The sequence below is a fragment of the Ovis canadensis genome, chromosome 21 (genome assembly GCF_042477335.2).
Source record: "Ovis canadensis isolate MfBH-ARS-UI-01 breed Bighorn chromosome 21, ARS-UI_OviCan_v2, whole genome shotgun sequence".
NCBI lineage: Eukaryota > Metazoa > Chordata > Mammalia > Artiodactyla > Bovidae > Ovis > Ovis canadensis.
The window spans coordinates 44,848,303-44,873,572 of record NC_091265.1 but is presented as its reverse complement, the minus strand read 5'-3'; the positions used below and the strand labels follow the sequence as shown (position 1 = coordinate 44,873,572).

Genomic DNA, 25,270 nt, shown 5'->3' with positions numbered 1-25,270 from the left:
GAACAAAGGGGGAACTTGGAACCAAAAGCAACTTAGACATCAGTCAACTTCTAGTATGAACTTTATTTCGATCCTGATTCAAAAAAACCGTAAAAAGTAAGAATTGGAAATCTGAACACTGGATGCACATCAGTGAAGACCCATGGGGAAAGGATAATCTTTTCACCAGTGCTAAATTAGATAGCCATATGGGGAAAAAATGCTACCTGACCTCCTATTATACACAAAAATCATCTTCGGGTAAACTGTAGATCTAAAGGTGAAAGCCAAAACTATAAAGCTTTTGGAAGATAACATAAAGAAAATCTTCATGATTTTGAAGTAGGGAATGAATATTTAAGTAGGAAACAAAAACTGCTAGACAGAGGCAAGTCTTAATTGAACTACATTAAAACTACAATCTTACATGAAGTGTGAAATAAGTCACAGAATGGGAGTACATATGTTGCTGTTGTTCAGCGGCTCAGTCGTGTGTGACTCTGTGACCCTATGGACTGCAGCCCACCAGACTTCTCTATCCATGGGATTTTCCAGGCAAGTATACTGGAGTGGGTTGCCATGCCCTCCTCCTCCTCCAGGGGATGTTCCCAACCTAGGGATTGAACTTGAGTCTCTTATGTCTCCTGTATTGGGAGGCAGGTTCTTTAACAGCAGTGCCACCTGGGAAGCCCTATTTTGTACATATTTGCTGAATTAAATAGGAGCTGCTGAACTGAATTCAGAGTATGAAAACCATATCAAGGATGATTTCTAGAGTTTTGGCTTAAGAAACTAGGGGGTTAATGTGGCATTTAATGAGGTGCGGGGAACTAGGGAGGAATAGGTTGGAGGACAGGGATCAAAAGTTGTATTTGGTCAGGAGATGAGTATTAGTCAAGGGGAAATGTCAGGTAGACCATGGCTGTGAAAGTCCAGAGTTCGGGGAGAGGTCAAAGCCAGGGACAACTTTGTTTATGAGAGTTACCAATGGCTGGCTGACAATTCTCTCTCTTCTTTTATTCTTTTGGCCATGCTGTGTGGCATGTGGGAACTTAGCTCCCCAACCAGGGATCAAACCCTTGCTCCCTGCAGTGGAAGCTTGGAGCCTGAACCACCGGACCACCAGAGAATTCCCTGCCTGACAATTCTCAAGAACAAAATTTCTTATTTGAGAGTGTACTGGCTTAATTCTTAGAAGTTGCCTATAGGTTTAAATTTATTCCTCCTGTGGGTTGTTGTTATTGCTCAGTCACTCATGTCTGACTCTTTCTGACCCCATGGACTACACCACACCAAGCCTCCCTGTCCTTCACAATCTCCCAGAGTTTGCTCAAACTCATGTCCATTGAATCAGTGATGCCATCCAGTCATCTCATCCTCTGTCGTCCCCTTCTCCTCTTGGCTTCAATCTTTCCCAGCATCAGGGTCTTTTCAAATGAGTCAGCTCTTTGCATCAGGTGGCCAAAGTATTGGAGTTTCAGCTTCAGCTTCAGTCCTCCAATGTATATTCAGGACTGATTTCCTTTAGGATTGACTGGTTGGATCTCCTTGCAGTCCAAGGGACTCTGAAGAGTTTCCTCTAACACCATAGTTCTAAGGTATCAATTCTTTGGTGCTCAGTCTTTCTCATGGTCCAGCTCTCACAACTGTACATGACTACTGGAAAAACAATAGCTATACCACAATAATACCATTTACCAAGATATACAATATATGATAAACTCTATAAAGTTTCATGTTGGCTTCAGACTAGAATAACTGGCTAATTTTTATAAACCACCAAGAAACAGGAATACTGGGACCCAATCTAACACATTCAAATGTTAATATATATTTCACTGAAAGAACAAAATCTTACTAAAATTAATAGGTGAAAATTAACAGGAATCAGATCAATTTCCATTACTTTCTTACATCTCCAGCCTCTTTCATTCCTCACCATCTAGAAGTTAAGTCACCAATGAGTTTACAGAGTTAGCTATTCATTTTCAAAAAAGAATTTATTTATGTAATAAAGAATTAAAATATGGCTGTGAAAGTAGAAAATAATATAGAAAAATAATTAAAATGTGCAACAGTAATTCCAAGTAAAGGTAGTTAAGCACTAGAGTTTATGCTCAACTTCTATTTGAAAGACCAATCATACGTATTAACTATACCAGAAAAAAACATACCTACTTGCAATTTTAATTATTGTTCAAAAACAGCTTTATGTACCTGGTCAGGCCCTTTTAAGTACAAATATTGGGGTATACATTTTGAAGCTAGCTTCACTTCACAGACTGACTGATAAATTTACTGTCCCACAAATAACAATTTTTTTTTTTAACTAATTTATCCATGTGATTAAGTCAATGTGCAGGATATATGTACTTTTTGGATGGGACCAAATGTTTTGGTAGAATGGGACAAGAGTATCATTTTTAATAATATTGGTATAAAAGCTGATAAACTCATGTAACCCCAGAGCATGGTTTCCACCAGGCGGGTCTCAATTCAGATGCTAAATGCAAATGAAGGAATATCTAAATGAATTCTATCTACCCTTTCCCCAAAGTTTCACTTACAGTTAAGATGTAGATTATTATTTGTATGAAGAATATACAAAAGAATTGGAAAACGTTTGGCTAGAGGGAAGACAACTCTTCAGGGATTATTGTTTGCAGTTTGCAGAATAGATAATCTTCTCTAGGAAGAATAATGTCCACATAGCAGCACTATATTCACCAGGAATCCCAGAACCAGTGGATCTATCATGTGACAGGAAGCCAAACCTTCTGGCTGCTCACAACATCACTCAGTTTCCCCTTAATCTTCAGGAAGTGTCTCTTGAATTCCAATCCATCACCCTATATTAGGAATAATATCCAAAACTTATGTTAAAAAAAAAAAAGACTATGCCATAAAATCAAACTTTCTTTAGTGGTACGTAGAGACAAACATCCATAGATATGTCCAGCTATCCTCATCTTCAAGTCCTCTTACAAAGACAAAACACCTTCATAGAAGAAAAGTGAAAGTGAGAGTCACTCAGTTGTATCTGACTGTTTGTGACCCCATGGACTATACAGTCCACAGAATTCTCCAGGAAAGAATACTGGAGTGGGTAGCTATTCCCTTCTGCAAAGGATCTTCCCAACCCAGGGACTGAACCCAGGTCTCCCGTATTGCAGGCAGATTCTTTACCAGCTGAGCTACAAGGGAAGCCCATGTAGAAGAAATGGCTAGATAAATAATTCTGACTTGACTTTGGGCCCATTACACTGGGCCCAGAGAGCAGAAACCAATGGCATCTTGTTCATTTCAATTGTTGATAGCTCTGGACCTAGGTCACTGTTTTTCATAGGCACTGGGAGTTTATAAACTAAAAATAAGCTACACAACTACACTTAAGTCTTGTCAAAACACTGTGGCAACAAAGCCAATGATTTAGTTATGAGAAGGCTTTCACTACTCTAGGATCTTAATTTAATTCCATATCAAGCATTTGGATATAAAGAAAGTGACCAACTCCAATATAAAGAAAGTGACCAACTCTTCCAGCCTCATTCAGAGCCCTGTACAATCTTTCAGGAAATAGAGAAAATGCTATTTTGGTCTTATGTATCAAGGGCTTTAAAACTATAACCTCAGAACCACTAATTTCTACAGAGAGAATCAGAAATGTGAATAAAACTCTGTATATGAGTATGAATCACAAAGTAGCTTATAACAGATAAAGGTTCATTAACTATCATGTGCAAACATTTTGACAAATCACAATTTTTATGAAAAATATTATATACAAATTCAATAAGAAAAAGCTTAAAATGCTACAAAATGCCAAAGGTAATTAAAGATAAAAATAATCTATGACTATTTTTATTTTCTTTGTTATTTACAGATTACACAAAAACCAAAAACTTATAACAAGGAATGTTATTTGAAAAACTGTTTTGGAAGACTAGATAATGACAAGAACAAATGTTCATAATATTAACTTAAAAAAAAAACAAGTTAACATATATCTAAAATATAATGCCAGTAAAAATAATCTCCACATGAGTATTTCCATATAGCACGTATTACAATTAACAGTAAGGTTACTCTAATACAATATCAAAAATAAATCTGTTTTCTATGGATGATAAAATTAAACTCAATTCTTACTTTCTTTTTTACACTTTGTGTTTTTAAAATTTCTAAAATGAACATGTAATACTTCTTAAAAAATAACAAAACAAAGTTTTCTCTCTTAAAAAATGTGCTAATCTATATACCTTAGAAAGCCGGAAGTCAACTAAGATCTTCTCATCCATTTCTACCAGATTCACTTTGAAAATCAGCTTATTGTTTCTTCTATCAGTTGTTGATACAGTAACCTAAGACAATAAAAATAAGGTTAAAGCATATGTGTGGATAGAAAATACTCTAAATAAAAGCTATAATCTCAGTTCAGTGATACCACTGGGATACAAATTTGAGAAAAGCTTTTACAATAGGAGCAGAGCCGCCAAACATCCCATTCCTTCCAGGACTTTTCCACTCCTGATGGGTATGTGTGTGTCCACCCAGACCAACGTGTAAACAGAATGCAGCGCATCATTGGGAATCGAGTCTATGTGAATGCTTAGCAACAGAAGAAATTTAGTGTTTTATCAAAATACAACTGAAAGAAGAAACAATTAAAGAGAAGGAAACTAGAATGAGAGGGAAAACAAGATTATTAAAACCGAAGAAAGAAAGGGAGGCTAGGTTTTTGGGTAAAAAGCTACAACGGTGATCAGAAGATGGCAAAGGTTCTAAAAAGTCTTTCAACTTCCACGTTCAGTGTTTTAGAAGCATAGGTTAGAAGACTGACATGGAAAGAAAGGCCCAGCCAACAGCCAACACCAAGATCCCAAAAGTGGATGAGGCTGTCTTGGACCATCAGGCACAGAAAAGCCATCAACTTCAGCTGGATGGATAAGCCCAAATTAAGATCAGCAGATTTGTCTAGCTAAGCCCAGCCCAAAGTACAAAAACATTTTAAATAATTCTCATCTCACACAGGGAGGGCTTTCATTAAAAAGAGACAATAACAAATGTTGACAAGGATGAAGAGAAATTGGAACCCTCATACATGGCTGGTGGGAATGTAAAATGGTGCCGCTGCTTTGAAAAATCATTTGGCAGTTCCTCAAAAGATAAACACAAGAGTTATTGTATGCCCAGAAATTCTGATCACAGGTATATACCAAAGAAACTGAAAACATCTTCTGGACTGAAACTGTGTCTCCTCAAAATTCAGATGTTGAAGTCCTAATTCCCAATGCCTCAGAATGTGACTATTTTGGAGATAAGACCTCTTTAATGAGGCAGTTGTTGTTGTTCAGTTGCTCAGTCGTATCCAACTCTTTGTGACCCCAGGGACTATAGCATACCAGGCTTCCCTGTCCTTCACCATCTCCCAGAGATTGCTCAAATTCATGTCCATTGAGTTGGTGATGCCATCCAACCATCTCATCCTCTGTTGCCCCCTTCTTGTACCTACAGTGCTTCACAGCATCAGGGTCTTTTCCAACGAGTCAGTTCTTCGCATCAGGTGGCCAAAGTATTGGAGCTTCGGCTTTAGCATCTGTCCTTCCAGTGAATATTCAGGGTTGATTTCCTTCAGGATTAACTGGTTTGACCTCCTTGCAGTCCAAGGGACTCTCAAGAATCTTGTGCACCATTACATTTCAAAAGCATAAATTCTCCGGTGCTTAGCCTTCTTTATGGTCCAGCTCTCACATTCGTACATGACTACTGGAAAAACCATAGCTTTGACTATACAGACCTTTGTTGGCAAAATAATGTCTCTGATTTTTAATATGCTGTCTAGGTTTGTCACTGCTTTTCTTCCAAGGAGCAAGTGTCTTTTAATTTAGAGGTGACTAAGTTCAAAGGAGACCATTCAGAGGGCTCTAATCCAATCTGACTGGTGTCTTCATTAGAAAAGGCAATCAGGATACAGAAAGTGGCAGATACACGGGATGTGTGCACAGAGAGGACAAAGCATAGGAGGAGACAGCAAGAAGGTGGCCATGTAAAAGCCAAGGTCCAGAGGAAACCAGCCCTGCCAGAACCTTGGTCTTGGACTTCAGTGTCTAGAACTGTAGGAAAATAAATCTCTGTAAATAAACAAATAAATACCTCCTACTCTATGGTATTTCGTTATGATGGCCCTTGCAAACTAAAATACCTGTGTTCACACAGAAACCTGAATGCTCACAGAAGCATTATTCCTAACAGCCAAAAAGTAGATACATCATCCCAAATGTCCATCAATAGATAAATGGTTACACAAAACAGTCTATTCATATAACGGGCTATCAATCACCCATTAAAAGGAATAAAGTATTGATAAATGCTACGACATGAATTAACCTTGAAAATACTACGTTAAGTAAAAGAAGACAAACACAAAGGGTCATATACTATATGATTCAATTTATATGAAATGCCCAAAAATAGGTAATCCACAGAAAGTATATTAGCGATTGACAGGGAGGAAGGAACGAAGAATGACTGCTAATAGAGAGTTTATTTGGGGGGCAGTGGGAAGTTCTAGATTTAAATGGTGATAACTCCATAATCCTGTGACATACTTAAAACCACTAAATTGTACATTTTAAATGGTTAAAGTGATAATTTTTCTATCATGTGAGGTTTATCTCAATAAGTCTACCTAAAAAAAAAAAATGTAAGATATCTATATAAGTGAGAGGATAATCAGGCTGGCTTCAGGTTGGCTTCATGTTTCCTCACAGTAACATTTTCCCTTAACTTTTAATTTTGAAAGTTTACAAATCTACAGAAAAACTGAAAGAATCCTACAATAAATAACCACAAATGTTTATTGGTCTTATAAACCTAGATAAGCATGTTTACTTCTTTTTTACATGATTGTCTTAGTCTCCTTTAATACAAAATATTCCTTTCTCTTTGTTTTTCACAATTGTAAGACTTTAGAAAAGCCTAAAGACAGATCAGAATGTCAATATTATAAATACGCTATAACAATGTAAACAACAAAAATCGGCAATTGGGAGCAGGGAAGATGGAGGAAGCATGGAATTGTTAATGGATCCATCTTTCACAGAAGAAAGCTCATTGCTGTTACAATTTAAGTATAACGCATAGTTTTAAAGAAAATAAGACTTGAATCTCTTAGTATTTGTAATAACCTTAGAGAAGTCTTTTAAGAAATACTAGTTCTTAAGGAAAAACATTGTACTTAAATTTCAATGGTTTCTTTTTCAAATTAAACTAATTACTTTATATTTTTAATATATACATAAAATGATAGCATTTTAAAATTTATTTTTAATTGAAGGATAATTTCTTTACAATATTGCATTGATTTCTACCAAATATCAACATGAATCAACCATAGAATGATAGCTCTTTTTTTTACTCAAATATTTTAAATTTTTCTTCAGGAAAACATCTAACAAAAATCAATGAAACATACCTGATTCATACAACTTTTCTTCCACTGATAGCCCAATTTCTCACAAGTTTCTTTCAGGCATTGATAAGATTTGTCTGCATCCAATTTGGTAAAAAATCGTGTCATTCTTTTGACTAAGCGCTGCCAGGGGTTCTACAAGTCGAATAGAGGAAAGCTGAATAAATTATCAGATTTACCACCAAAGTAATCATACTATAGCTATTTGGCCTGAAAATTCTTTTCTCTGACTTCAGATTCTTATGTACAATTGTCTCCCCTAGGGAATTCCCTGGCAGTCTAGTGGTCAGGACTCTGCTTCTAGTGCCAGGGGCCACGGTTCAATCCCTGGTTAAGGAACTAAGAACCATATGCCATGATGTGGCTAAAAAAAAGAGAAAAAAAGTCTTGAGTCTCAGGATTTCTCTGGTGGTCCAGTGGCTAAGACTCTGCACTCTCAATGCAGTGGGCCCAGGTTTGATCCCAGGTCAGGGAACTAGATCCCACATCCTGCAATAAAGATTGAAGATCTTGTGTGCCACAGCTAAAACCCGGTGCAGCCAAATAAACATTAGGGGAAAAAAAGTCTCCCCTAGTTCTCTCCTCCATGTCAAAAAAAGAAAATCTGTATCAAGTGTTAACAATGTATTTCTTAAATCGACAAAAAAAGACTTTAAGACAATAAAAAATAGAGTTTCGTTATTTATTTGAGGAACTAAATTCCCTTACCTGTGAGGATCCTGGAGTGCCAAGCAATTGACTATTCAGAAGCATGTGATCAGGACAAGCGGGCTGGGAAAAGCTGATCCCTTGTACCAGTTTGTCAATGTATGAAGGGCTGGTGTCCCATAACGAAAGGCCTGTCCGTGGTTCTGGCTGAGAACTGGAGTACTTCACACTTTCTTCACTGAGGCATTATTATATGGAGAAAAATATAGCTTTAAATAAAGTTCTTTAGGCCTTTCTTATATGGCATTATCATTCTCACACTGAAAAAAATTATATTCATCTTCAGAAAACATTATGTACATGGATTATTTTTCATGGGGACTATTATATCCAACAATTACTTGATCTTTTATTAATTATTAAGTGACCTTACCTAGAAGCACAGTTTACTGGAGAGAAGTCCAAGTTGGATTGAATATGCTTAGAGAATCCACCAGGAGACTCTGATACACCACTAGAAGTAGCCCGGGGCCTCTTTGCCCCTAAAAAAAATAACATAAATACAAATGCTTTCCCAGTTGGCAACTTGAAGAAGAAAAACCATATTTAAATTCATTTCTTAAACACAAAATACTTACACAATAGATAGTGGCTCTTTCTATATGATTTTATGAGAAATGTGGTTAGGAACTTCTGACTCGGACTGACTTGTCAAATTGTGCAAACTACACATTTCATAAACCTTGGCCTATAAGTATGTCCCAAGTGCACAGTGTCAATGTTAAGGCAGTCATTTCAATGGTACCGTTTTTGGTAACAGAAAAATGTTCTATGATGACTGAGAGACACAGTAACAGGATCAAAACCTTTTAAAATAAAAAATAATTTGTGATAATGACAATGAATGTTATGAATCTGCTCTACTCAACCTTCTTTGCTCATGAGAGTCAGTTCCTAGGTAGGTTGATAAGAAGTCCAAGGTTTCCAAGGAGGGGAAAGGAGCCTGGGGCTCTCAAGAAGAAAAGGTCAAACCTTCTTTCTACATTGCTTTGTCTTAGTCAACATAACAATGTATCTTGCTCAATGACATGTTTCTCCTTAATAAGAACCTTCTGACTAATCCTGTCATCTTAAAATGTGTATTATGGGGGTGAGTGGTAAGATCTTTCTATTGTTTGTTCTAATCTTATTAATTTAAGATGTATGTTGTTGGGGGGGGGCGGCACACACCATTCTCTGTCCCCCTTCTGATGTCTATGTCAGAAGCTTTCTCAGTCCCTTTTCACTTTAATAAAACTCTGCTATACAAAAGCTCTTGAGTGATCAAGGCTGGTCCCTGGTCCCAAAGATAAATCGTCTTTGAAGATCATGAATCCGAGATCGTTCACCGTAAGCTATCACTCCCTTGGAAAAGCTTTACGGAAAATAATCATTATAGAGAATAGGATGCCACTGTAAATTCACGGCTACTCCCCTCCACTGGATCCTCACCCCTAACAGGCTATGCTACATTTCTCTAATCAGTTTCCTCTTCCTTTCCCCATAATGATTCTTTCAAAACTTCTGTTGCTACTGCTGCTAAGTCGCTTCAGTCATGTCCGACTCTATGTGACCCCATAGACGGCAGCCCACCAGGCTCCCCAGTCCTTGGGATTCTCCAGGCAAGAACGCTGGAGTGGGTTGCCATTTCCTTCTCCAATGCATGAAAGCGAAAGCTCAGTCATGTCTGACTCTTCACGACCCCATGGACTGCAGCCTACCAGGCTCCTCCGTCCATGGGAGTTTCCAGGCAAGAGTACTGGAATGGGTTGCCATTGCCTTCTCCGGCAAAACTTCTGTACTCCTGCCAAATTACCAAGACACCCTCCAGTACCTCATCACTTACATATATCTCCCATTTCAGTTATTGGAAGCTCCCTCAATTTGCCACTACCAAATCTAACTTACTTGCATTCCTACCTGTCCTCTCTTCCCTTCCATCCTCCCATCAAATGTTTATTTCTCCACTTGAAAAGGAGCCCATACCCTCCTTTCTCCTTAGGGACCTTGTTGCTTTTTTCTTCCCTCTCTCTTAGACTTTTAGTATCTTCCTCCCAATTGGATCTGGTGGCTCAGTGGTAAAGAATCTGAAATTCTAGAAAGATCTTTTAAAACCAAATATATAAGCATGTCATTTTCTTGCTTAAAATCTCCCAAAAGGTTTTCCCATGGCCTTCAGTTAAAGCCCAAGATTCTTAGCATGGGTTATAAGGTCCTCCATGGCTTGGTTCCTGTCTACCACCTCATCTCAAATCTCTCTCCCTCCCCTCCTTCTCTACTCACTTATTCACTCCATGAACATTTATGAAATGCCTACAATGGACTACACACTGTACTAAGCACTGGTAATGTAATGCTGAACCAGCTAGACATGGTCCATGCCACACCTGCCTTCTCTCAAGCCCCTCAGATGCACTACTTTCTCACCACCAGCTCATCCCTGACGCTGCTTTCGTGTTTGGAATCTGCCACTTGTCTTGCTACTGCTCATCTGGCTAGCTCTCCTTTAATCTTCAAATCTTAGATTTAATGTTATTTCCTCAGCAAGGTAAGCGTTCTCTGTCACTGAAGATTAGGTCAACTACTGTATAGCTCAGAGAACTCTGCTCAGTGTTACGTGGCAGCCTGGGTGGGAGGGAAGTTTGAGGGAGAATGGATACATGTATATGTATGGCTGAACCCCTTTGCTGTTCACCTGAAACTATCACCACATTGTTAATCAGCTATACTCCAATACAAAATAAAAAGGTGAAAAAAAAAAAAAAGACTTGGTCAAATTCTTAGCTACAGTACCCTGATTTTCTACTTTATAACTATTAATAAACTAAAACTTATTTTTTATATTTCTATTTTTTGTACTAGAGGCCATCATCTCCACGAGGACAGAGACCACAGCTATCTTGTATTGTTGACTTATGCTGACTTTACAAGTACCTTTTCTTTCACACACACACCAAAAAAATCACTTTAAAAAAATTTGTATTTTAAGCATATTACCTTTCTTGAATGGTTTGTTGTACCATCTGTCTTTCTTGATGTCTGGGATGGTAATCCTTACTGATGGGTTCTCAACTAAGATTTTATGTAGCAGAGCTGAAAACAAAATATTAAGACAACATTTACAAGAGTCATGCAGATTAGAAAAGCCTATAGATTGTGGTGTAAAACACACATTCTCTATTGCTCTCCTTATGTCCAAATATTACTTCTGGGGAAGAGAAAACAAAGCCACTAAATTTTGCTTGAATTTCATGCAATTATTCCTTGCTACTGTCTATATCTTTGAATATTCTTCCCAGATCAGACTCTCAGTTGTTTGCAAATAGAACAAGAGCCAGGTGGAAATGTTTCTCTCCACTTAATGATATTTACACAAAGATAATAAAAAATTAAAAAAAAAAAAACACAGAAAACCCCTATTTACACAAAGATTAAAAAAAAAACTCATCCCTTTTCAATACCAAACTTCATTGTTCTAACATGTCATATTAAGTTCTCATTCACACAATTTTATAATGAAAATTTACTTTCCAATAACTTTAAGAGACAGTGATAAAAGCAATAATCATCCTGAGACCTTAATTTGATTGATAAAGAATTCATACATCGCCCAACACTAAACGAATCTTCTAAATGGACCAAAGATTTAAATGGAAAACAAAACAAAACAGAAAAGCCATGAAAACATACGTAATTTTTTTTCTACTGTTGAGGGTAGAAAAGACCTTTCCAAACATGACAATATAGTCAGAAATCAAAAAGGACAAGATACTAGATTTAAATAAATAAAATATAAAACTTCTGTATGTTAAAATAGCATAACAAAGTAAAAATACATGACAAACTGTCAAAAATAGTTGTAACAAAAGCAATGATATAATGACACTAATATTTTCTTAAAAACTTCATATAGAACAAAAGGAAGACTTCCTACCAAAAATGAGCAAAATAGACAAGTCCACAAAAATAGACAAAAAAGCTAATAAATCCATAATGGATGTACAACTTCATTGATACTAAATTTAAAATAAAAATGTTTAAGTTAGAATATATTTCTTATAGGTAGGCCTATTAGATTAGTTAAAAAGAAAAATGTTTAAGGGGCTTCCCTGGTGGTCCAGTGGTTAAGACTCACTGATTATACTGCAAGGGTACAGGTTCATTCACTGGTGGGAAAACAAAGACCTGTATGCCTCAAGGTGTAGCCAAAAAATAGCTTAAACGTAAACTAGGTAGACTGTGATGAAATGGTATAAACTTTCTGGAAAACAATTTGGCAAAGTAAACCGTAACAATTAAACAACGTATACATCTTTGACCCTGCAATTTCACTTCTGGAGTTTCACTTTAAATAACTGAGACGTATGTACAAAGATTAAGGTATACGGATGATCATCATACCTCTTTCACAACAGTGAAAAATTAGAAACAATTCTGAATCTCTAAAAAGGCGAACTGGAGAAGTGTAGTAAAGCAAGTCCATATAGCAGAATACCATCACAGCTTTTAAAAATAGTGATGAATACTTACAAGTATATCATGAAAAAGTGTTCACTTAGCATTAACACACACACTCACACAAAGTTTACAAAATAACATGTATAGTGTGATGTCATTTTTTTGTGAAAACAAATATACTTATAAATAACATACATATATAACAAACATATATACTTACATATTTTCTACTACAAAACACAGAAGCAGATATCAAAATATTAAAGGAAGCTATTTCTGAGTACTAGAATTATAGGGTTGGATTTTTAATATTTTATTTATTATTTTTCTACTTTATCTACAAAGATCATGTATTATTTATATAATGAATTAAAAGTTAAAGAGAAAAATATAGGTAAGAAAAACATTCAAACAGCACTAGGCTTCATTATCCAGGAAATCAGTACTTTATATCAAAATAACCCAGTTACCTAGAGGAGCAGAATCAATTTTTTTCCAAGGGTTGAGATATGTTTTCTTTTCCTTCCAATCACAATATTCCTGACAACTATCACTAGGCTGGTCCCATGGTAATTCTAAAAAGGAAACAAGACTCGGTTTTCTGAATGTTCAAATCATTTTACAGTAATGATTTTAAGGGAAAATAATCAGTGACACAAATCCATTAAAAGTTTTCTTCAAATTAATTAAATATGGTTTAAGAAATTTTAAAGACACTTCTAAGATAGATAATCCACTTCTGTCTTACTATTTCCAAAAGTGTTCACATAATTTTAAGAGAGTGCTACTATGATATTTCATTTAATAGCTACACATAAATCATTGTTTTAAATCTTTGGTATTAAAAGTTCCAACTTAGTTATAAATAGGTTAATATTAAAATACTATCACATGATTTATTTCATTTATTTTGGTACAGGAAACATGGCTTTCCAAAGGACAGGAATTTTATCATGATTGAACAGCTCTTACCTCCAGCCAACATTGCAGTAAGTACTATTCCACAGGACCAAATATCGACTGGCTCTGCATGAAATTCTTTTCTCTTTAGAAGTTCTGGAGCAACGTATGGTAAAGTACCACACATCTTGTTCAACAAACGCTCCCGATTATTATGCCGAAACACGGTTGCCAAGCCAAAGTCAGAGATTTTGAGGTTATCTAAGTCAAAGGAAAAAACCGATGGCACTGAATGTAAATGTTTTGTAAATAGGTATTTTAAAGGGGCTTCCCAGGTGGTGCAATGGCAAAAGAATACACCTGCCAATGCACGAGACTCGGGTTCAGTCCCTGAGCAGGGAAGATCCCTGGAGGAGGAAATGGCAACCCACTCCAGTGTTCTTGCCTGGAGAACCCCATGGACAGAAGAGCCTAGCAGGCTACAGTCCATGGAGTCACAAAGAGTCAGACCTGACTGAGCCACTGAGCACACACACAAATACTTAAAGGAGTCAAGGTTTACTGGAAAACTGCTGGTGTTATTTTAGATTTGTGGAACTTCTCTACCTTAAAGTGATCAAAAACAAATTGTAATAAAGAATAAATAAAAGACATCATCATATAACTAAAACTAGAAAAAGGCCTCATGGCTTCTATTAACTTAAGACAAATACTGTCAATATACAAACAGCATGGACCAGGTTAGAGGAAGATCCTGGAGTCAAAAGGGTCTTCTAGAAAGGAGCACTTAAACACTGAGAGCAGAGCCATGTCCTCACCCGGCTATGCAGAGGCACGAGGTATCAATAATACTCTAGGCACAACGTTCTCAGAGATGTAAAAACCCAGCTGGCTGGAAGGAAGCATATAAAGACACACAGAAACTCAAGATCCACAGACCTCCAGAGCTTCTCATCAAGGTGGCTATGTTTATAAAAGGAGGAGGAACTCTGTACAAAAACAAATAAGAAGAGCAAATTTCCTCTCTAACTTCCCACCTCTAAGACACACAAACTGTAGGCAGAACTTTCACCTTAACTATACTTACTGAATATTTACCGTAACTGAGTGGCAGATTAAGAAGCTGCCCTGAAGTTTCAGTAATGCAAAAGCCTTGATCCTGCCTTTGTATTAAAATGATTTTGGTAGCAGTGACAAAATGCTAAACTTACCCCTTTCATCCAATAGGAGATTTTCGGGTTTAATATCCCTGTGAGTTATTCCAATACCATGCAGATAAACCTAAAAGAGAAGCAGAGGGAAGCATACCAGAACTGAGTAACTTATTTCACTAAGACTAATTTTAAATGAAAGGAAAAGAGACCACTGTACCTACCACCCCTGCCATAAGTTGATGGAAGAACCTCTGAGCATCTTGTTCAGGCATGCCTATGTCTGGCTCTATAAGAATTGTGAAAGTTAGTTTATCAGGTAAATATAGTCAGGCATCAACCACATAGTTTCCTAATTCTAAAGTTTAACATCTATGATCGCACTTTTGCAAAGAGAATCTAATGCTTACAATGAAATTATTCTGGAGTCCACTAATACATATATTGCTAACAACTCACATTTCCCCAACTGTTAAGTGGCAAAAATAAATTAACATCACAGGAAAATTAGAGAATAACAAAATATAACCCAAATCAAGAATGCAAGATATACCTTGAAAGCCCCGACTTATACTACTTATGATTTATATCCTTCAAATTCACCCCTGATTTCTTCTAAATGCTATGCCAATATTTTTTTCTACTCCTGAAATGTAATTGTCAAAGTGGAAGCCTAGGCAAATCTAAGCCGATTTCCTAAATATACAAGAAATTTAAATTTCATATAATTTCTCACACCACAAAGCCATGCATGTCTATGAATTGATTTCTTTTATACTCAATTCTTTTCTGAGATACATCTTTTTGGAGATTCTAATAATCACTTTTCAACTATTAATACATCTAAATAATAAATTTAAGTCCACAGAATATTTTATGTAATTCTCAGTATTCTTTAATATCAAGACTTTTAATCTTAAGTAGCAAAACAAAAAATAGAGAAGGCAATGGCACCCCACTCCAGTACTCTTGCCTGGAAAATCCTATGGATGGAAGAGCCTGGTAGGCTGTAGTCCATGGGGTCGCTAAGAGTCGGACACGACTGAGCGACTTCACTTTCATGCATTGGAGAAGGAAATGGCAACCCACTCCAGTGTTTTTGCCTGGAGAATCCCAGGGACAGGGGGAGCCTGGTGGGCTGCCGTCTATGGGGTCACACAGAGTTGGACACGACTGAAGTGACTTAGAAGCAGCAGCAAAAATAGTACTTAATATATATATAAATCCTATAAAATTCTCAATTATTTCACTTATATAATAACCTCTTATTTCAGATCTATAAATGAATGCAACAATTTCATGAGACTAGAATGTCTAAAACTGCATAGGCATACAATACATTGCACTTATGATACTTCACGCACCAAGAAACCACAGCTTATCATTCTTAAACTCTACAAAACAGAAATGCCAACCAAAATCACTTATACAACTTGGGGGAAAATTTCTTTGATGATTCTACATATGCATTCAGTGTTGACATAAGTTGCAAAAACAAAAAAATTTACTCGTTTCACTATCGCATAAGCAATTCTGAATGGACAGTGAACAAACAGAAGCCCCAAGATTAAAAGACAAATTTAAAAACTTATTTAGCAGAAGAATTATCTGAAAATTTTTCCATACCTATTCTATCAAAAAGTTCTCCCCCACTGCAGTACTCCAAAAATAGATACTGGATATTGCCTTCTCTTCTGTGACCGTAAAATTTCACTACATTCTCATGATTTAACATTTTATTGATACAGATCTCTTTCTTTATATTTTCTGGACAGTCTATGGCACGTTTCATATCCACAATCTTCACTGCAACTGCTTCTTCTGTTCTTCTATTCACAGCAAGTTGAACTCTAAAAAGAAAAAGGAAGAAATATAATATTCCAGACATTTGACCTGTATTTCTTTTAAAACTTCAAAAGATTAAACATAACTCATCCAAAACTATTTTACCTTTATTACTTTCGCCACTTGGAAGAAACCATGGGAATGGTTTCTGCCATGTCCTCAACAGATAATACTCCTTTCTGAAATGTGAAGTATAATAGCTAATGCTCCAAAGAAGTCATTATGTTGTACATCCAAAAGTAATATATAAACACTTGATAAATTAAAAATGGAATAACAGCAATTCTAGGCCACATCACACATATACATGCTCTATTCATTTAATTTCTCTTCCAATTTTACTGAGATATAAGTGCCATAAAGCACTGAAATGATTATCACAATAAATTTAGTGACAATCTATCATTTTTTACAGATAAAAAATTTTAAAAATAGAAAAAATAACTTCCCTTGTGATGAGAACTCATTATTTACTATTTTAAATTTCATCTATAACATATAGCAGTGTTGATATTAAGAATGCTGTACATTACATCTCTAGAACTTATTTATCTTATAACTGGAAGTTTGTAGCTTTTGACCATCTTCACCCAAATCCCCCTCCCCCTACACCCTGCTCTGATAACCACAAATCTCATCTCTTTTTCTGTGAGTCTGTTTGTCTTTGAAGTATAATTGGCTTACAATGCTGGATTAGTTCCTGTTACCAAATAGTGATTTGATATTTCTTTACATTTCAAAATGATCACCACTCTATGTCTAGTTAGGATATGCTACCATACAAAGATATTACATAATTACTGACTATACTCTCCAACTGTACATTTCATACTGAAGACTTATTTTGCAACTGTATGCTTGTACAAGTAGTTCTCTCCTCCCACCACCCTCCCCTCTGGCAACCACCTGTTTGTTTTAACTCTGTTTCTCTTTTGTTACTTTTGTTCATTTGTTTTGTTTCACCTAGTAAGTGAAACCATACAGTAGTTGTCTTTCTCTGCCTGACCTATTTAAACTTGGCATAATACGCTCCAGGTCCATGTTGTCGCAAATGTCAAGATTTCATTCTTGCTCTAGTCATTTAATTTTAGTAACATTACCTAACATTTATTAATTTGATACTATACATGTCTATGGTAAATGTTCTAAGTACCTACAGGATATGTACTATTATTGCCATTTTACAGCTGAAGCAACAGGCACACAAGGATTTTAGGAAGCTCACCTAGGGACTTCCTTGGTGGTCCCCTGGTTAAGACCCCACCCCATGTTTCTACTGCTTGGGGCACAGGTTCAATCTCTGGTCCGCCTCCTGCAAGCAGGATGGAACGGCCATGGAACGGCCAAAAAAGAAAAAGCTTGCCTAAGCGTCACAAAACAAAGGTCAGTAATGTGGCTCCAGAGTCTGAATGTTCATTTGCTCATTTAACCACTATGTTTAAACCCCAGGAAAGACTATATGGGAGGAAAAACCGATTTCAGAAATCTCTAAATTTTAGGGAAAAAATGCTTTGCTTTGCTCTGTTTTGCACCCCGCCCCCCCAAAAAAAGAAGAAAAAACAAACCGTTAACTCTTACAAAAGATTGTGTACCTTCAGTCTCACAAAGTTTTGGAATTTGCATGCAAAGATCTGTTCTTTGGGGCGACACAGTGTTGAACAATTCCTGGACAATGAATATGTACTCAAAGGAGACAGAAAACCAAAGCAAGTGTAAAGGCGGGTAAAACGGACTCAGACTCACTCTCCATAGGCACCTTCTCCCAGGGTTTGCACCAAGTCCCAGTCTTCCACAAAGGGCACTGCCATGACTCCACTCAGTCCCGCGGCTGTAAGGGCAGGAACCCAGAAAAGACGGTTGGTGAGGACGAGCTTCAATCATTTCTAAAGCCTCTGAGCTCCGCCTCTTGCCGTGATTCCCCCGAGATAAATCACTGCTCCTGGTTTCACATCATCCGTATTTTATCCAAGTCTTTTAAAGCATGAGCAAGTATCCTGAACTGCGGCATTTGATTGATAACTCACAAGCCCCACTGCCACGCAAACCCAAAGCTAAAACCCCGCTTTCCAGGAGGCAGAGGAAATGTACCAGCAACGCTGAGGAGCTGGTGACCAGTGCTGTACGGTGGGGACTGGTGAAGGGGGCGAGAAGTGAAGTCTCGGGTTAGAGTAAGGGGGTGAGGGCTAGTGGAGGAGGAAATAACCGCGGGGACCGCAGCCACTCCTCCCCACCCACTCACTCCCAATTCCCACCCCCACCCCGTCCCCAAGGCCAGGAGGAGCCCGGGGCGGGGCCAAACTGCCCCAAGAAGCGGAAGGGCTGGGTGGCACGCGGACCGCCGGGCCCCAAACCTTGGGGGCTCCCAGCCAGCAGAGGCGGCTTCTCTCCAGTCCCTGTACAACGGGGACCCCCGCCACCATACTCCTCCACCCTCCGAAACCACCCCTCCGAGGGAGCCTCTCCGATCCTTTGGGATCGGAACCGAGAACGTTCTGTCACCGTGCCCCTCCTAAATCATGTAGTCCCGGAACTCCAGCTCCAGGAGCCTTTCCCACTCTACCGGCCGCCCTTCCTCACCAGGCCGTCCTTTGCCCGCCACCACAGGAATCCAAATGCAGGGCTTTTCCCGCCAAAAGTTGCTGGCGTCACATTGTCGCAAACGCGCGCTCCCTTGCCGTAAAGCAGAGAGGTGCGCGTTCCCGGCCCGGCGGATCTGCAGATTGGCAGCGCCTGGGGCCAGGGCTGGTCCTCCATGCCGGCGGAGACCAGGGTTACTTTGGAATCGGGACGAGATCCGGGCGGAAGAGGTTTTGGGAGGTTTTGGAACTGCGGACTGCATCGGTTGCGAATGACCTCCGGGCCCAAACGCGAAGTGGGACTCCGCCCTCCGGCCTCGCGCTCCCGGGGAGAGCGGCACCGCGGAGCTCGCTGCCCGCCACCGAAGCCCCGAGCACCTTGCCCCGTGGCCTGGCAGGGTAACCAGGATCACACGCCATAAGAGCTGCTTCAGTGACTATAAAGCTCGGCCCAGGTAAAACTGGAGCCTAGAAGCTGGGAACAGCTGTTGAGAATTGATCCTGTTTAGAATGAAAGGAACTTTGTGATGTGAGCGAGATGCATCAAACACTGGCCACACAGCAGTGGTTGGGAAGGCATCCGGGTGAAGAAAGCTATTCTTTTGTGGCTTGAGATGTCAGGAAAACCAATTCTGCCCTGTCTTGTCCGAACAGGCACCAAAACAATACCTCCAACTCAGCCTTTTTGAAGGAAGTGCAACTGCATGGCTTAGTTCTACCCACTGTCTTTAATGTGTAAGAAACAGGCAAAACAGCGTTTTGTATAAGCAAAAACGCTGCGTTTTTACAATGCATAGTTTAAAAGCAGAATAACCAGTTTAGGTGGGAAAGTAAATTCTGGGAGAGAGATTGGCTAGAGAACAAAACAGTGTGGAAAAACTGAAACAGATACTCCCTCTCGACAGTAAAGACTAGGAACTCAAGGAGCAAGTAAGGGTATCTTCAAATTCTCCAGTTCTTAAAACTGGGCCGCATACATTTAACACAATTAGCTCTTGATTGTGATACTGGTAAAACAAGTGTACAAAAATGCACACACTGGATTTAAAGTGAGGGACAAAAAACAAGTCAGAACACAGAAATTCAACCACACTTGAGGTTTCATGTAAGCTTTCCAGATTGTTTACTCCACTTTCTCTAGTTTCTGCACGGCCTGTTGCAAATAAAGAATATGAAGCGAAGTGTCTGGATACAGTAAAGGTATCTTACCCTGAAAAAAAAATGAGGTATACACATTTCAGGCAGAGTATCAGCTAAAGACAGCATATGGGGGAATAGATACAAAAAGCTCTGTTCCTTTCTGGAACCTTACTAAAACAGTAAATATTAAAATATTCCATTAATTTAGCTTAATATTTACTATTAAAATTTAGTATTTTAGTAAGGTTTCAGAATGGAATAAAGTTTACTATTTTAAAGTAGACTTTTTAAAGGCAATAACCTACAAATATAGATGAAAAAACAATAACATAGATGAAAGAAGATGAATTCCATCTTAGAATTGCCCAAAGATTCAAGTTCAATTAGTTATAGGACAACATGTAACTGAATGGGGTTTTACAGGTGGCGCTAGTTGTAAAGAATCTACCTGCCAGTGCAGGAAACAACAAAACACAGGTTCAGTCCCTGACTTGGGAAAATCCCCTGGAGTAGGAAGTGGCAATCCACTCCACAACTGAGCACACACATACATGTAACTGAATGAGGCAAAAGTGAAGTTAAGTTGTTCAGTCTTGTCCGAATCTTGGTGACCCCATGGACTGTAGCCCACCAGGCTCCTCCATCCATGGAATTTTCTAGACAAAGAGTACTGGAGTGGATGCCATTTTCTTCTCCAGGGGATCTTCCCAATCCAGAGATCAAACCCAGGTCTCCAGCATTGCAGGTAGACACTTGATCCTCTGAGCCGCCAGGGAATCCCTCGTGGTAAATGAGGCAAGAAGTGAAGTGAAGTCGCTCAGTTGTGTCCGACTCTTTGCGACCCCATGGACTGGAGCATACTGGGCTTCTCCGTCCATGGGACTCTCCAGGCAAAAATACTGGAGTGGGTTACCATTTCCTTCTCCAGGGGATCTTCCTGACCCAGGGATCGAACCCGGGTCTGCCGCATTGGAGGTAGACGCTTTTAACCTCTGAGCCACCAGGGAAGTCCTAAATGAGGCAAAGGTGGGGCTAAAAGATGGTGAAGGACTATTTATGAAGCAAACACATCCTTGGTCTCCTCCCTTTCCTCTGTAGGGAAGGAACTGCCTCTCTCTAAAGTAGGTCCTAGACTTGAGAGGGAAAATACATGGTTATCTAAACTGCAAAGGATCAGGCCCAGTTAAGTCTTGGGTACCTAACTGAAAACAAAAGGATTAAGTTTATACACTGCAGGTTATTTTCCAATCCCAAAGAAAGGCAATGCCAAAGAAATGTTCAAACTACCACACAACTGCACTCATCTCACACGCTAGCAAAGTAATGCTCAAAATTCTCCAAGCCAGGCTTCAACAGTACATGAACTGTGAACTTCCAAATGTTCAAGCTGAATTTAGAAAAGGCAGGGGAACCAGAGATCAAATTGCCAACATTCATTGGATCATCAAAAAAGCAAGAGATTTCCAGAAAAACATCTACTTCTGCTTTATTGTCTACGCCAAAGCCTTTGACTGTGTGGATCACAACTGTGGAAAATTCTTCGAGATAGGAATACCAGACCACCTGACCTGCCTCTTGAGAAATCTGTATACAGATCAGGAAGCAACAGTTAGAACTGGACATGGAACAACAGACTGGTTCCAAATTGGAAAAGGAGTACATCAAGGCTGTATATTGTCACCCTGCTTATTTAACTTATATGCAGCGTACATCATGCAAAATACCAGGCTGGATGAAACATAAGCTGGAATCAAGATTGCCAGGAGAAATATCAATAACCTCAGATATATAGAAGACACCACCCTTACAGCAGAAAGTGAAGAACTAAAAAGCCTCTTGATGAAAGTGAAAGAGGAAAGTGAAAAAGCTGGCTTAAAACTCAACATTCAGAAAACAAAGATCATGGCATCTGGTCCCATCACTTCATGGCAAATAAATGGAAAAACAATGCAAACAGTGACAGACTTCATTTTGGGGTGCTCCAAAATCACCACGGATGGTGATTGCAGCCATGAAATTAAAAGATGCTTGCTCTTTGGAAGAAAAGTTATGACCAACCTAGACAGCACATTAAAAAGCAGAGACGTTACTTCGCCAACAAAGGTCCGTCTAGTCAAAGCTACGGTTTTTCCAGTAGTCGTGTATGGATGTGAGAGTTGGACTATAAAGAAAGCTGAGCACCAAAGAATTGATGTTTTTGAACCGTGGTGTTGGAAAAGACTCTTGAGAGTCCCTTAAACAGCAAGGAGATCCAACCAGTTCATCCTAAAGGAAATCAGTCCTGAATATTCATTGGAAGAACTGATGCTGAAGCTGAAACTCCAATACTTTGGCCACCTGATGCAAAGAACTAACTCACTGGAAAAGACCCTGATGCTGGGAAAGATTGAAGGCAGGAGAAGGGGACAACAGAGGATGAGATGGTTGGATGGCATCACCGACTCAATGGACATGAGTCTGAGTAAACTACAGTTGATGATGGACAGGGAGGCCTGGCGTGCTGCACTCGATGGGGTCGCGAAGAGTCAGACACGACTGAGCAACTAAACTGAACTGAAGGTTAAACCTCTGAGCCTTTTTTCCTCACTTGACTCCCTTAAGTCTGATAGCCTGGCTTATATTCTTCCAAGGACATAAAAGCCTTCTCAAGGAAATCTTACCTACACAGAAAAGATTCAAAGATACCGATATCAGGGACTTCATAATTTAACAACTCAGCCAGATCACAGAAGCATGAAGCCCACATTCAATAATTCTCTACCCCACCCCCAACAGACCTTCCAATCACCTTTTTAGGGTCCTTTTTAAAAAGAGCAGACAAGCAAGAATGTGAAAAGGACTTCAGTACAAAAGGTGTCCAAACAAAGGAATATTCAAACACAAAAAGCTCTTGGATGTTAAAAAAATATGATAGTAGAAAAAAAGGAAACAAAATAGATAGGAAAAAAAAGTTTATGAGATCTCCAGAAGGAAGAATAAACATAGAAAACAGAGGAATAAATATAAGAATACTGGAAGACTAATCCAAGAAGTCCAAAATCCAAATAACTTGTTTTTCAGAATGTAAAAGGGAGTTGGGGGAATCCAGAAACAACTCAAGGAAATCGCCCAGACTGAAGAACTTGACCTTCCATATTTTTTTTTTATTTTTCCAAGTTTAAAGTACCCAGCTTTCAGGATACATTACTGGGAAAATTTCAAATTTGACATACAAAGGGAAGAATACTAAGAGTTCTGGGGAGGGAATGAGATGGAATGGACACATACAAAAACTTAAGAGTCAGAATATCATTGCACTTCTCAGCATTTGGAAGACAGAAAACAATGGGCCAATGCCTTCAAAAATAATTCTAAAGAAAAGTTATTCCCAACCTGGAGCTCTACACCAAGCCAACCTATGATTCAAGTGTGACAACAAACACTCAAGATCTCAAGAAATTACCCCCCATACACTTTTTCAGGAAGGTAGTGGTGATACATCAAGAAAGAAGTCAGGAGATTAACACACAATATGACAGTGAAAGGACAGATGACACCACATCCCAACTGGAATATACCAAAACAGAAGGCATTTCCAAGGACGAATACCTAGTGAATCTGAACATACTATAAGGAAGCTGGCACAAATGAAGGAGAACTAGGGGAGAAATCAGTGACAAGTACAAAACGCAAATGAAAAACCTCTCCCCCCTCAAAAGTCACACACACACAAAAACAACTTGTTGCAGTATACCACATGGTATCGTTCTAAAAAGCCTTAACATAAAAACTGCTGAGTTAACCTAAACCATAACTGTAATAGAACCTTGAGGTGGTAAGGATGTGTCCATGGGAATAGCAGGGTGGTGAAAACAGCTAAATCCTCATTTTCCACACCAGAAAGTCAACAGATGATACTAAAAATTGAAGAGCCAACACAGAGCAAAATAAAGCAAGTTATTTAATGATATGGAGGTAAGTAATGTGAGAATCAGCAGAGTTGAAAGTACCTGAACCTTTGAGTACCTCTGAGGGGCGTTGAAAACAGTGTTGTCTCTTTTTAGAATTAATGTTTTTTTTACACTCAGTTCACTGTAACAGTGGAAATTACAAGTAATTAAAAATATATATATATAGCTTCATGTACTCTAGAAAGTAACAAAATCATAAGAGCAGCAAGTGCAGTGATAAAGGGTTATCATCCTTACAGAGGAAAACACTAATGATCTCTGGTATTACTCCCATTGGTTTAAAAAAAAAAAACAATTAAAAAAAACCACCTTAGAACCACCTCTTCCACTAGGGAGGAATTCTGTATATAAATCAAGTCATGTATTTCCATACAGTAAGTCAAATCTTAACATCAGTTCTAAATCTCACCCACAGCTGAAGCACCTGGTTCATAAATTGGCTTGGAAGGGTACACAGGCAGACCTGAGCATACCTTTAGGAACACCATTTTGACTTATCTGAAAGTCATGTCATTGCTCCTATTTCTTAAACAGGTAACAGTAAAGAGTTACCTTTTTTTTTTTTTCCAACTAAGGGTTTATATACATCACTGATGTAAGTCTTAAAATACCCTAGTATAACTGAACATAAGGCTGTTTGTCCTGACATTAAATATGATGGGACTCCTGTGCTTTCTGTAGCTAACTTGGCAAGGCCTTCAAAACCAGATCACAGAGCTTCTTAGTAAGATGTAATAATAAAGAGGCTGAGACGAAGGGACAAAAGCAGCTCACCTTTAGGTAAAACCAACAGGCTGAGTGCACAAGCTCAAGGAAACTAGCAGAGACATGGACTATATACCATGGATAAGTGAGAGTGCTGAAAAGCGAGATTTCAAATAGATATGTACGGTTACAAGTCAGCTAATTCAAGAACACCTACTGACCGTCAAGTTCTATACATACATTGGAAGAGAGTCTTCCTTTCCATTGAGAACACTGTACTGTTTGCCTTAAGTCTTCAAAACTATTGATTTAGTTTCCCTGGATGTACTCCTGCTCAAAGATAAAAACACACAAAAATACCTAGTGTGATCAGGTCTGGGTAGCCACCTCCTGTCCCTTGTAGTCAAA

General features: G+C 38.5%; 1 protein-coding gene and 1 non-coding gene across 3 annotated transcripts; one reads left to right on the top strand and one right to left on the bottom strand.

Moving 5' to 3' along the window:
* Positions 1 to 43: 43 nt before the first annotated feature.
* Positions 44 to 20,736, bottom strand: CHEK1 (checkpoint kinase 1). Of its 2 annotated transcripts, none has more exons than XM_069565126.1 (13): positions 19,069 to 20,736; positions 18,235 to 18,319; positions 16,273 to 16,496; positions 14,871 to 14,935; positions 14,707 to 14,776; positions 13,568 to 13,756; positions 13,066 to 13,170; positions 11,135 to 11,230; positions 8,532 to 8,640; positions 8,159 to 8,336; positions 7,454 to 7,585; positions 4,239 to 4,340; positions 44 to 2,828 (listed from the first exon to the last, which is right to left on the bottom strand). In XM_069565126.1, exons 1-13 carry the CDS (start codon positions 19,328 to 19,330, stop codon positions 2,733 to 2,735), a joined length of 1,713 nt encoding a protein of 570 aa, XP_069421227.1. In that variant the 5' UTR covers positions 19,331 to 20,736; the 3' UTR covers positions 44 to 2,732. The 2 variants fall into 2 exon arrangements, with proteins under 2 accessions (XP_069421227.1, XP_069421228.1); XM_069565127.1 differs by having other exon boundaries at positions 18,580 to 19,077.
* On the top strand, positions 7,853 to 7,925 carry TRNAE-CUC (transfer RNA glutamic acid (anticodon CUC)). The gene has a single exon. It is a non-coding gene; the product is annotated as a tRNA-Glu (tRNA).
* Positions 20,737 to 25,270: the final 4,534 nt, after the last annotated feature.

What these genes read in the sequence shown, in the direction of transcription:
- CHEK1 (XM_069565126.1), bottom strand. Translation starts at nt 19,330, where the DNA reads ATGCAGTCCGCAGTTCCAAAACCTCCCAAAACCTCTTCCGCCCGGATC. An exon ending in CCAGTAAACTGTGCTTCTAG is followed by an intron (nt 8,337 to 8,531) that starts GTAAGGTCACTT and finishes ATAATGCCTCAG; the next exon opens with TGAAGAAAGTGTGAAGTACT. An exon ending in GCACTCCAGGATCCTCACAG is followed by an intron (nt 7,586 to 8,158) that starts GTAAGGGAATTT and finishes TTCGACTTGTAG; the next exon opens with AACCCCTGGCAGCGCTTAGT.